The 13122-nt window shown below is 42.2% G+C and overlaps 2 protein-coding genes across 5 annotated transcripts in view; one reads left to right on the top strand and one right to left on the bottom strand.

Moving 5' to 3' along the window:
• LOC127611578 (phospholipid-transporting ATPase IH-like) overlaps positions 1-13117 on the top strand; it is a 35196-nt gene extending 22079 nt beyond the window's left edge. For 2 of the 4 annotated variants that reach the window (XM_052082231.1, XM_052082229.1), the window contains 15 exons: positions 14-117; positions 573-754; positions 1192-1425; positions 1909-2089; positions 2170-2272; positions 3072-3217; positions 3385-3444; positions 3681-3808; positions 4682-4817; positions 5259-5282; positions 6672-6737; positions 6894-6997; positions 7095-7260; positions 8301-8418; positions 9847-13117. In XM_052082231.1, coding sequence (XP_051938191.1) covers positions 14-117; positions 573-754; positions 1192-1425; positions 1909-2089; positions 2170-2272; positions 3072-3217; positions 3385-3444; positions 3681-3808; positions 4682-4817; positions 5259-5282; positions 6672-6737; positions 6894-6997; positions 7095-7260; positions 8301-8381 — 1715 coding nt within the window. In that variant the 3' untranslated portion in view covers positions 8382-8418; positions 9847-13117. The remainder of the gene's footprint in view (positions 1-13; positions 118-572; positions 755-1191; positions 1426-1908; positions 2090-2169; positions 2273-3071; positions 3218-3384; positions 3445-3680; positions 3809-4681; positions 4818-5258; positions 5283-6671; positions 6738-6893; positions 6998-7094; positions 7261-8300; positions 8419-9846) is intronic. The other 2 variants (XM_052082232.1, XM_052082230.1) reach the window with 1 other exon arrangement.
• LOC127611595 (importin subunit alpha-4) overlaps positions 1-13122 on the bottom strand; it is a 167955-nt gene that overhangs the window by 82693 nt on the left and 72140 nt on the right. The gene's annotated exons all lie outside the window — the stretch shown is intronic.

Raw genomic sequence — 13122 nt, 5'->3', positions numbered from 1 at the left:
TGCGTGCTCATAGGGGAATACTTGCTCTTCTGCAAGGGCGCCGACTCTGCCATTTTTCCTCTGGTGATCTCTGGCAAGGTGGAGCAAGTGAAGGCGCGGGTGGAGCAAAATGCTGTGGTAAGTGCCAAAGACGCTACGTGATTTCTCACAGCCGCTCAGCGGATGATGATAGTGAAAACAAACTGTGTGTTGGTGGTCAATATAAAGTCAAACTGAAGGTGTAGCAGAATTTATTTATCATGACTATTCCAGCATGAAACTGGCAAACGCAAATTTATTATTGGTATTAAGAGGTTGATTAAGTCAGTTAAATCCCCGCTGAAAAGGCCCCGGGGACCAAATGCACGGCGTGGCCGATGTATTTTAAAATGAGACCTTTCCAAGTATGTCAATGAGTTGCCTATAAATAATCAAGACCACGAATATGCCTTTTTTTCAACCACAGTCTGGCTAAAGAGTGCAGTTGTGTAGATTCATTCTTGAATGTGCAATTTGAATGATTCTGAAGGCATAGCATCAACGAGAGTCCCTGAGCGGCTAATGGGCTCATTCATTTGTCGCCATGGGAACAGGAGGGCCTGCGAACGCTGTGCGTGGCATACAAGAGGCTGTCGGAGTCCGAGTACCAAGAGGCGTGTCGGCATCTGACAGATGCTAAGCTGGCCCTGCAGGAGAGAGAGCAGAGACTGGCTGAGGCTTATGATGTCATCGAAAGAGACTTTGTGCTCCTGGGTGCCACGGCGGTGGAGGACAGGTTGGTTGGACGAGCGCAAGAGAAAATGCGTCATGAAGCGTCATGCATCATGAAGTTAATCATGTTAGCATGACTCAGTGGGGGAAGAAAAAACAAAACAAAACAAAACATGGCTGGTCACTTGCCTTTGGGCAAATGAAAATTGTTTGGCCTTGTCGAGTTTCAAACTCTCTCAGTGTCGTCCCAGTTTCTTTCTGGGACAAGACAGAGTGTATTGATTATCAAGCAGCTCTCAAGCTGATCAATTGGTGGCCTGATGGTTTGACCTCCAAATAGATCAACTGGAGATGGTCTGGTACATTGGGCAGTCGCACATTGATAAGTTAGCGCCACTCGCTTATGGATTGATTTGAGTTTTGATAAATGCTTTAACAGCCACTACCCCCCCCCCCCCCTTTGCTGGAGGCGGTGGCATTTATTGACTTATCGATGCGCAGGCTCCAGGAGAAGGCGTCAGACACCATTGAATCGCTGCACAAAGCGGGAATGAAAGTTTGGGTTCTGACTGGCGACAAAATGGAGACGGCGGCGGCCACCTGCTATGCCAGCAAACTCTTCCGCCGCAGCACTCAGATCCTGGAGCTGACCAAGAAGCGCACGGAAGAGCAGAGTCTGCACGATGTTCTTTTTGAGCTCAACAGGACCGTTCTCAGGCAGAGATCCATTTCTGGGTGAGGGCCATAAATTCTCCGTTTTCATTGACATTGTCAGAGAGGTGCTTGTTTACGATTTCTTACTGTGGTTGTGGTTTTCAGTGGTGTACGACTGCATTGTAAATAAATACTCTCAAGAAACACATTTTAAAGACTCTTGCCCGACACATCCCTTTTCCTGTTCCTGTTTACTTGTTTCCTCGCTGTGAGTCTGTAGACAGAGGGAGCAAGCCCTGTCATGAACTGTGAGCAATTAATGCGCCCCTGAAAAGGTTGACAATTGCCTACAGATACCACAAGATGGCAGCAAAGCTCTACATAAAACATAGGTGCGAAAGATTGGAACCTCTCTGTACCGTGCTAAATGATTTCAAACTCCAACCACAATAGTTATTTTAATACCTTTCTGACAGCGTCACTCCAAAATCAGCCTTAATGTCTTCGTATGGACGAAATATAATGAAGCAATCTCAGTTGATCGATATTAAAATGTCCCTTCAGGTTGTCTGTCGACTGCCTGGATTTCGGTCTGATCATCGACGGGGCCACGCTGTCGGCCGTCCTCACGTCCAAGCAGGACGGCGGCGCCAGCCACGGCAGCTACCGCGAGATCTTCCTGGAGATCTGTCGCAACTGCAGCGCTGTGCTGTGCTGTCGCATGGCGCCGCTGCAGAAGGCGCAGGTAAGCGACGTCCAATCGCACACCGCGGGGTCATATGGCAGGCAGCGTATTTGAGCCAGTGGAATTATTCACTTTATCAGATCGTGAAGCTGATCAAGGCCTCCAAGGAGCGCCCAATTACCCTGGCTGTTGGCGATGGAGCCAATGATGTCAGCATGATTTTAGAAGCACACGTGGGCATCGGTGAGCTCATTTTACTCCTCTAACACTACTAGACCTGATGTACTAGAAAATATTTTGCAATTTAAAAAAAACATTGAGATCGCAGTGTTATTCATTGCAGTTTTACATAGCTGCTCAATGCAATCACAAAAAAAAAATGTTTGCCAATGTCAGTTAAGAAGAAAAAAAAATGTGTGTGTGTGGTGGATTTTGGGCGGCCATCATGATGTGCAAATGTGTGGCTGATAAATATGTCTGTGCTCATAGACGACCTTTCATGTGTGAGCCACCACGGCAGTCTGTTGTGTGCCGCTAATGTAAAGTAAAATTAAAGTGCTGACTTCGATTGACATGTCATTGATGTTTGCGCACCGGCGCGGCCGAGTGGTGATCAACCTAAACACATCCTGCGGTGAAATTAATTGAAAATGGAACCGCCCTGCCTCAGTTGTCCCATATCTTGACGATAAATATGCCTGTATGTGGCCATGGATTGCATCTTCCGATTTTAGGAATGAAAATGAAGACAGCCAAAATTGTTATTGCTCTTTCATTACTGATATTGAGGCCATAAAAATTATTTAATTGCATATTCGTTAATAAAAAAGATTTATATCACTGAAAAGGACCTTGGAAAAAAAGAATTGCATATTATCGGTACATCGCAATCGCGATTTTTAGCGGGGGTAAAAAAAAAAAAATTCCATAATCATCCAGCCCTACCTGATCGGTGTATAAAATAATTTCGTTCTACAGTGTAAAAAAACAAGCAAATAAAGTGCATTTGGATCATTTTTCACTGGTTTGTGCGTCCTTGTAGGGATAATGGGCAAAGAGGGTCGCCAGGCTGCCAGGAACAGCGACTACGCCATCCCCAAATTCAAACATTTGAAGAAAATGCTGCTGGTTCACGGCCACTACTACTACATTCGCATCGCCGAGCTCGTCCAGTACTTCTTCTACAAGGTAGCCGAGTTTAAACCTACCGTGATGATCAGCGTGGGTGTGTTCCGTAGCAAGCTCTGAGTCATTTTTTGACAGTCCATTTCATTTTTCACTTCCCACTCAGTTGGCTTTTTAGGACACCGTAGACGTGTGTGGATCCTCATGCGTACTGTTTTCAATCTTTGCAGAATGTATGCTTCATCTTCCCGCAGTTCCTGTATCAGTTCTTCTGCGGCTTCTCCCAGCAGGTAAAGTATTTCACTTGTCAAGTCAGCTCCGTTCATGGTGCACTACCAGAAATGAGCCTTTAATGGCCCTGGCAATTTGCTCATCATGTAACGAACAGATGTTATGTGCGCATGAATTTAGCCGAGAGCTCTTTGGGTTCCTGACTCTCATCTGTTCAAAATGGCACCTCCTAGCTACATAAAAATGATGAGAGCCTTTCGAGCACTAAACTGTGCTGTGCTCTGTCCCACGGCAGCCTCTGTACGACACGGCCTATTTGACCTTGTACAACATCAGCTTCACGTCACTGCCCATCCTCCTCTACAGTCTGGTGGAGAAGCATGTCACCATGGAAACGCTTAAACGAGAACCCTCCTTGTACAGGTGCAACTACAACCACAATATCTTGTTCCTGAGAGTGTCAATTATATAAAGGCAGGACAGTGAAACTCCTGTACAACGAAATCATGTTTGCAGCAAGAAATTTTTCACAACAGGGGGCTTTTCACTGTAGCAAATTTTATCTCAGATGTAAACACATACACAAACACAGACACAACAACAACAAAAACGTGTGTACTCTTTATTTTTATTCCACTTATTTGACACTTCATATTGCCAGGGTAGAGAGAAAAAAATGGTAAAAAATTGCAGAATGTACGACATTATGCATCAATTTCTTGAATAATGTCTTTTAATTTGCTTCCTCCATGTTTCATTTTTATTACTTTTATCCTGTCTTCAAGCATGAATGTTTTTTTTTTCTTAACTCCTTGGTCTGCAAAGGTCCGTCTCGTAGCAATTTTAGCAATGTAACGTTCGTGCTGCGTCTGAAACTAACAATAACAAATGCTTCCTGGACTACTGTGCATGTGGAAACCAGTGTGGTGGTTGCTGTTGGCGTTTCCGAACGAAGCAGCAGAGGTCGCTGTAGCTTGCTGAGGATGGATTAGACTTTTGTGGAAGGCTTGTTTTCGTTGTAGTGAATTTCATCGTGAGGCAAGAACAGAGAAAACGATTTCGTATAACGGAACAGGGTGGCTTTTCGTCGTAGGAGGAGCAGAAAAGTGGGAATGGCTTTCATGCATGAAATTTTTTTCACACTAGGGGGTATTTTCACCCATGTAGGTTTCGTTGGAGAACATTTTTACTGTATTAAGTGTAAGTTCGGTATTGGATGTCATCATATCGTGCAGCTGTACTTCATTTTCGTGAACTATTTGTCCAGTTTTGATGCCACAACCTTCTTTAACTCAGGGACATCGCCAAGAACTCCCTCCTCCGCTGGCCAGTCTTCCTGTACTGGACATGCCTGGGCGTGTTTGACGCCATCGTCTTCTTCTTCGGTGCCTACTTCCTGTTTGACAACACCACCTTCACCAGCAATGGCCAGGTGAGCCTCTTTGAAAGCAAAGGTGTCTAGAAATACCGTATTTCCCTGCATAAATGGCCTTCGATGCCCGACCTCATCACTGAGAGCCATTAAAAGAAAGAAACACCATGACAATTTCCTTTATTATAACTAATATGAACATGTGTCATTTATTTTGAATTCTGACCCATTTGAGGTAGGGAATTTCTCACAATACAGCGACGCCTTATCCGTGCGGCAGAGGGGCCGAGATAGACAGGAGATTTCCATTCATATGACAGTAGCCTATCTCTCTATATTATTAATTTGTATTTGCTTTTTGATTGCCTTTGGTCTTCTTTTTTTTCAGTTGAAACATTCATTCATTTGACCTTTTTGTCTTGAATTATTTTCTCTTTTCTTCCCCCTTTCTCTCTGCTTCCTCTCGTTATTTTGCTCCTCTTCCTCTGTCGCCTCCTCCAGCTCATGACCACCAACACGCAGATGGTAAGCCTGTCTGTCGTTCTCCTCCTCCCCACTGTTTGCGCTCACACCCCCCTTTTTTAGTTTTCAGTCCCATCTTCGTTTCAGCGTGTCATTTCCCGGTGCGCCATCCTTCCATGAACATGCTTCCTCACATGATCCGTGTTTTGACGTGGTAGCAAATAGAATAACACCTAAGCATATGATCTGACATTGCCTTATCAAAATGCGTCTTTGTATTTGTCTGTTTGTGTCCATTCAGGTGCACAAATAATCTTTGCTTAGCCACGAGGACTGCACGAAGAAATATCATTTTCAATGAAAATATTTGACAGAGGAATCTCTAATCTTGAACCCATTGACTCCCCGGTGGTTCTCATTTCAAAACAAATTTTCCACCTGTCCGGTGAATCAATTCAAACTGTTTTGATCATAAAGCCTTTATGAACTGGAAACAGAAGATAACCACTGTGAAATGAAACTGAAAGTAAATCTACTCACCCCGTGAGTGTGCCTCATGCAAAGGGAACATGAGGGTGTTTTTTTCCGAGAGACACGGTCACCTTGTGGTCTTTTATAGGTCTCTTTGGAATTCATACGTGCAGTTTCCTGGCAAGCTTCTGTGGTCATTTTCATGCTAGCCATTATTATTTATCTTCCATGTCTTGGTCAAATTGATTTTTGTACAGTGTGTAACCGACATTATTTTAACTGTAAAGTTCATGTGTGTGGAAAGGCATATGTGAAGGGACATGTACTGCAGGTAAATGTACTGTATTACATGGTGCAAATCTGCAGAGTGTGAATGATTGTGCGTGTGTGGATGTGTTATATTTTTTTCTCACGTTCTGCTTTGTTCATGAAACTTCAAAACCAATAAATACATTGGAAAATAAAACAATAGGCTTCATATTGCACCTATTCCTGTGCCACAATAGGTTCAATTTGGGATTTTTTTGCTCGTACTGTATTGTACTGAGCAGAACCTTTCCTGGGTTGCAGCACTGCCCATATTGGTTTCTACTATTAACAACGTTTTTCTCTTTGCCATCATCAGTACCTTTTGTAGTATCACTACACACACACACACAGCCAAAGAAAAAGGACAAACTAAACTAAAGCACACAAGAAGGCTAGTCAAGATGATGGTTTGAATCAAGTTTGCACCACTCTTGAGGCATTTTCCACCACATTTCGATTGAAATTAGGTTTCCCACTGTATAGATGTCAAAGTAAAAAATAATAACGCTAAGCCAAACATGAATGGTCCTACCCCATTTTTTTTACTGAGCTTCTAATCATTGTCACTAATGTGTAGGAAGATAAGACAAAATTTTCACTAATCAATCATTGGAATCGTGTCATGTGCTCAATTGTCAAACCAATTGTCTTCTCCTTCCTTTTCTTTTGCAGATGTTTGGCAACTGGACCTTTGGGACTCTTGTTTTCACAGTGCTGGTGTTCACCGTGACACTTAAGGTATTGTATCCTATCACGGCTGCACTTTCAATGTTCTGCTTATGAAAAGTGGATGATAGACTGCACATGACCGTTGTGCCTGAAGGCAAAGCCATTGATACAGATAATTTCGAGAGTGATTACAGGACACACTCTGTATATGTTGCGTTTGTCTAGCTCGCCTTGGACACGCACCACTGGACATGGATCAATCATTTTGTCATCTGGGGCTCTCTACTTTTCTACGTGATCTTCTCTCTTCTCTGGGGTGGCATCATTTGGTAAAGTTTGATTCGTATTTTCATGCTCCAACAACTACAACGTCAATCCGTGCATCATTCGAAAATCTAACCTCATCCGTCTCTTCACGTCGCATAGGCCCTTTCTCAACTACCAGAGGATGTATTATGTCTTCATGCAAATGTTATCCAGCGGGCCGGCCTGGCTTAGCATCATCCTGCTTATCACAGTCAGTCTGCTTCCTGATGTCATCAAGAAGGTCCTCTGCAGGGCTATGTGCCCCACAGCTACAGAGCGTGCTCAGGTGAGACCTTGAAGAAATTGATGTTGATCTATCACTGTTTCCCTCGAGAGTAAAATTGTATTGTCATAGAGACTTAACAGTAGCTAATCCAGCCATGGGCAAAGTAACGTCCATCGGGCAACATGCATTTTCTCCTTCTAAAAATAATTAAAATCTATCTATATACAGTATCTATCTATACTGTATATGTCGGAACTGGTTTCCCTGTTTTTGATTAGCATAGACTTAGCTTTCTTCGAGCTAGCTCATTGATTTCTTGATGGCTTTTGTCAATATTTTTGATTGACAAGGGTTTTCCTGTCCCAGCATTTACAAAATGCTCTGTTGCATAAATGAATTATTCATTTTACAAAAAAATCTCCATTTAAAAACAATAACATTTTAATGTGTGGCTACTTCAGTTTCTTACTAGTTTAGCTGACTCTAATTAGCATAGCTATCTAGCAGCTTGATTGATAACGTCTTGGTGGCTTTTGTGAATATTTTAATTGGCAGATGTTGTTTTCTATACTGATAATATTTTTTGTTCCACTTAAAATACATTTTGATAGTTAGCTAGTTCATCTGCTAGTTTAAATGTTTATCAAGGCATACGCTTAGCCCGCTAGCTACTAGCTCGTAAATCCCAGTGCCTCAACATCTTATTTCTCCTGAAAATGTACATTGACCAGCCTCCACTTGAGAAGAATGACATGCTGCTTTGAACCGATTAGATTCCCTTGACTAAAATATAAAGAGAAACTGTGAATTCAGTGACTTCTTTTTGCTAATTCCTCACTAGTAGTTTAGCCTTCTTTGAAGCACACTGGATCATGAATTGGGGGCAGGCGATGAATGGAAGCACTAACAGATTCTTTTTCCTGCTCTGCTTCTTCTTTTCATTTCTAATGAACCACCATAATCACATTTCCACCCTCCACTATCGTCCCCCCCATTCTTCCCTTTGACGCAAATTTCATTCCTGTCCTCCTCCCTCCATGTCTTCACCATCACCAATGCCAATGCCCCGTGCACCCCCGCAACCCATGGTAACCCAACAGTCCACACCTTGCCCGTGCCTTACCGTGGAGCCCTCCACCATCTTCATGCTTTCTCAGTCATCCAGCAGAATGAGTTTCTGATTGAGCCAAACAGACGAAGGAGGAGCAAGAAGCGCAGGTGACTCTTTTCAAGGCCTCAAATCCTGTATGCATGCTGGAAAAAAAAAGAAAAAAAGCACACTCTTCTTACGCCGTCTCCCAGCATCACCTAATTGCAATGCGATAGGTGCAGCTGATTCCTCCTCCTTGCCTGCCTATTGTATAATGCAGGGCTTCCCAAACTTTTTTCGCATGGGAAAACATTTATTTGTTTTGCCTAGCATAGATCAATGAACATACCCGTACAGTATTTTAATATACATTTTTTGACAAATTACCGGTAAGTGAAATCGCACCCCTGATGATCTGTCATGGCACACTAGGGAATGATTGATCTATAGCACACAATAGATGGGAATCAGTTAAAGGCAATTGGCGAACAAATCGAAGTCCACACCATGCCGAAGTTTGGGAAACCTGAATAATGTAATGTTCCTCTGCTCTGAATCCCTTCTCTTGACTATTTATATGCATGCTTCCCTTTTATTGCTTCCCTGTTTATTTCCAGGGTCTGAAATGTTACCACACTGAAAAAAATCTTTTAGTTCTTTGTATTTACTTAATTCAGACATGTACAGTACATCAGTTGTACAGAATTAAAGTATGGTAAACTAACATTTGAATATTTTTGAAGAAAAGAAGAGAAACTTGGAAACCGAAAATACATACATACACATTTTATTTCTGTGCAGTATGTTTACTGGTGAACATTTAAATACATGTGACTTAATTTTTAAATTTGTTTACTTGGTTTCACTTCAACTGCTCCAATGGCAGGAATTTTTTTCTCGATGATTATCATCGTCACTAAAAAATTAATTAATTGGTGGATTTTTTTCCCCAAGTTGCTCTATTTTTTAAATTTCCCTTCAATAATGTTTTAAATCACCCATCCAAAGATTTTTTTTTTTTATAATTGGGAAAGGGCGGAAGCGTTCTTGTTCTATGAGGAAAAGTAACGCCATCTGGTGTTAGAAGATGGAATTGCAAGTGGAACTCCAGTTTGGATGATCAAAATTACTGTTGATGAAATTCGTCAATTATAACAAACTGAAAACTTGATATGATTCGACGTTTGCGCTTTTATTTCTATTAGTAATGCTACTTTGGCATTGGGAGAATCTTTCAGAGAAGAGGTCTTTCTGAATGGGATTATGTCTCTCTGGAATGACGTCCCACTGAACATTCGGCAAGCCTCCTCGTTGCCCATCTTTAAAGCCCTCCTCAAAACCCACTTGTATTCTTTGGCGTTCGACTCAGCATGATTTTACTGCTTGGTGCTTTCTACCGCCTTTATTACCATTTCGTCTTACTGTTTATTGTGTATGTTAAATCGCTCCATGTACAGCACTTTGTATGCAGCGATGGCTGTTTGAAAGTGCTCTATAAATACTGTTGACTTGACTTGACTTATGTTTTCAAAATGGTGTCGTGTTTGTCTCTGCAGGATAGCGACGTGACCAAGTTGTCCTCGCACCACTCCTACAAAGGCGCAAGCGTCGCCTCCTCTCAGCTGCAGCTCGGCGCCATGGAGACGCTGTCGCTCCGTGCCTCCGAACCCCTTCCGCAAAAACTCTTGGCGCACTTGGCAGAAGGGGGGAGGGCAGACCTGCGGTCCCTCAGCCCGTGCATGTTCAGGCTTTCCGGGGCGGGGATTGCCTACTATGCTCCGGGGCCAGAAACGTCAGTCTGAAGCCCAAACTTTAGGGTGAGCGTTTGCAGAATGGAGTCTCATGGGATGTGTGGGCGGCCATCTTCATCTAAAGGGTGAGAATTTATACAACACACAAAGCTCACCGTGTGCACTTCTGGGCTCGTGAATACCCGTTCATTGACAGTATTGTCCAAACATCTCATGTTCATTCTTTTGCTTTTCTGACGACATCAACAAAGAACAATTGGAAGTTACAGTCCAGCCTATCTGTACAATGACGTCTTCATATTATTTTGTGTCAAAATTTCTATGTATATATGTGTATGTTCACTATGAGGCCAGGTAAGGGCTGTCGTCCAGCTCGGCCTTTTAGGTGTGTATGTATGTATGCCTGCGTGCATGAAGATGCCTGCACTGTTTGTTTTCTACGTGACACACCTTTGCCTTACAGGTAAACCACACAGCAGCAGGCTAGGAGCCAAAGGTGTTAAAAAAAAGGAAAAAAAGAGAGGAAGTGGCGTATTATTACAAAGCCTTACACACACATTAACCAATCCCGCTCTCTCGCCACACACACCTCATCCTACTGGGAAAGGAAAAAATAAGAGAGAAGGCAGTATTGTCGCCACCCAGCCTTAATTCAATACATGCCCGCTTACGGTAGTTTTTACGGGACACTTATATTCACGATTCCATCTGGCCTCTGTGTCCTTGCGTGTCTCAACTCTCTGCATGGTGATGTGTACCCGGGGCCGAATTTTTTTCTTGTACTGTGTCGATCATGTGGCACTGAGGAGTATGAGGGCTACACCGAAAAGTTCCACAGGAAATAACAAGAATCATGTGACAACAAATCATATCATTGCAAAAAAATCAATAAATACAGCGGAACCTCTATTTTCAAATGACCAAGTTTATGAAAAAAAAAATTAAACTAAAATAAGCACTTCCTTTGGTTTAGTAACAGTCTTTTGCATGCTCGTGGGACACTCAGACCTTGACAAATCTGCATTGCATTGTGGGAATTGCCATTTAGTGCTAGCAATCACCACACTGCACATGTTACGACTTTTTGGGTGTACGATTACAACCCTTTTTGAGTCATTAAGTAAAGTTATGACTCCTTGTCTCCTTTTTTTCATAAATAACCTTACTTTTGTAATACTACCACTTAATGATCATAAAATGCTGACTTTTTTCCGTGTTGCTGTGGCCCCAATACTCCTTTGTAGCACCTTGACGATTATACATGCTCTTCAAGTGACCGGCTTTTATTTCCGAAATGATTTCGCGCTCTTTGTATGTTATGCAGAAACTAATGGTCGGGTCTGAAAGACTGCCAAGTACGTGTTCCTCTTGTTCCCCTGTCTTGTTGGCCGTCACAACTCATGAATGGATGTACAGTAACTTGACACTTGACGGTGTATATCGTACTCAGCAGGAAGACTTGAACAGGCGACATCACAATCAACCCAACAGAATGTCAAACCAATTTGTCCGTTATGTTATCCAGCTGACGAATGTAGCTTATTCCGGTTCAATCTCTTTTGCTTCTCAAGAACACAGTTAATTTTTTATATGCATCACCATCTGCCAACGGGTATAGATTTAATACACACACACACAAACAGTAGTTCTTATTGGAAAGATTTGATACAAGCTGAGACACACATAGTCTGTTTTGATTTTGGGACTCAACACCCTGACCTCATTGACACTCACTGTGCTGTTGCCATATTGTATCCAGTATTTGACATGCTCCTCTGCTTAAATATTGGGGTCATAATTTTGGATACCTAGTCAGGATTTGGTTGTACGCCACACGTTCACATTTTGTGATTTATTTTTAAAATTGCGTTTGGAGGTTTCAACGTGTGCCAAAAACTCTTTTCACCTTCAGTTGTTGCAACTTTATAACATTTTTTTTTCTCAAAGGGTGGATGAAACTGTAATTTACCCGCTGTAACTAATTTGTGCTCTCATCTACTTGCCCATTGGAAAGCATGAAAAAAAACCTGTTGTCTGCGGCTACCTTGTGGGTGTCTACAATCCATTTCTACTTTCTTTGTATTCAAAGGGAAAAGTTTTTTAAATTTTAACTTTCACTTCTAAATTTAATTGTTCTTTCATGAACGTTTGTCATGAAGTTCATCAAGAAAAATCCAAACGAGGTCCAGTAGGGTACATTGCTATCATCTACAATGAATTTCTCCTTTATTTTTTGGACATTTGAGAAATAGTAGTTATATATTTTCACTTCCAGTTCCACTCACATTGTGCTTTCATCCCCTTGTGAATTTGAAAGCATGAAGAAGAAAAAAAAAATCCATGACCCGGTGCGAAGCATTGTTCGTATACAGTAATCTATATTTCAAATATCTTTCATTACTTTTCACTAAAATGGCGTTCCAGTGTTGTCGATTAGGATGTTTTGTGCATGTTTCCTTTGCTAGTTTTGTATATCCCTGAAAGAAGATTCTATTTTAACTGTTCGAATGTGGGTTCAAGTTTACCAAAAGGTTCAGTCGAGATTTATCAGTACACACACTGCACTTTGTGGTACAGGTCTGTGTTCACCCAAAAATGATCTGTTGTACATCAGCTCCGGGCATGGGGGGTTTATACTGTTAGACTTCCTCACAAGTTATTTTTCTAAGACGATTGTAGTGGGTGAACTGACCAAATAACTTGAAAATGGAACAAACAGGCCTCCGTCTCAAATGGTTGTTTCTCACCAGCCTATTTCTTGAATGTCAAGGCCGCTTCTTCTGAAGTCCATCAGCACAAGCGCAGCAGGCATTCAAAATGCTGACATCTCCGAGCATCCACCCACCTCTGGCAAGGTGTGCCAGAGGTGGGTGGATGTGCGCACCTGTGTGCGTGTGCGTGCGGCAGCGCACCCTTCTGCAGCACTGTTTGTATTATGATGTATAACGGGTTTTCAGACGTTTTTCTTAAAAAAGAAGAAAAAAATGTTTTTGGTTTTCCTCTTAACTACTTTGCAAGCCCGTCTGTAGCAAATGAGGGATTTTGCCTGGAATAAAGATATGGTTGACACTTTTGACTTTT

The sequence above is a fragment of the Hippocampus zosterae genome, chromosome 12 (genome assembly GCF_025434085.1).
Source record: "Hippocampus zosterae strain Florida chromosome 12, ASM2543408v3, whole genome shotgun sequence".
Lineage (NCBI taxonomy): Eukaryota > Metazoa > Chordata > Actinopteri > Syngnathiformes > Syngnathidae > Hippocampus > Hippocampus zosterae.
This window is presented reverse-complemented; position numbering and strand designations above follow the sequence as displayed.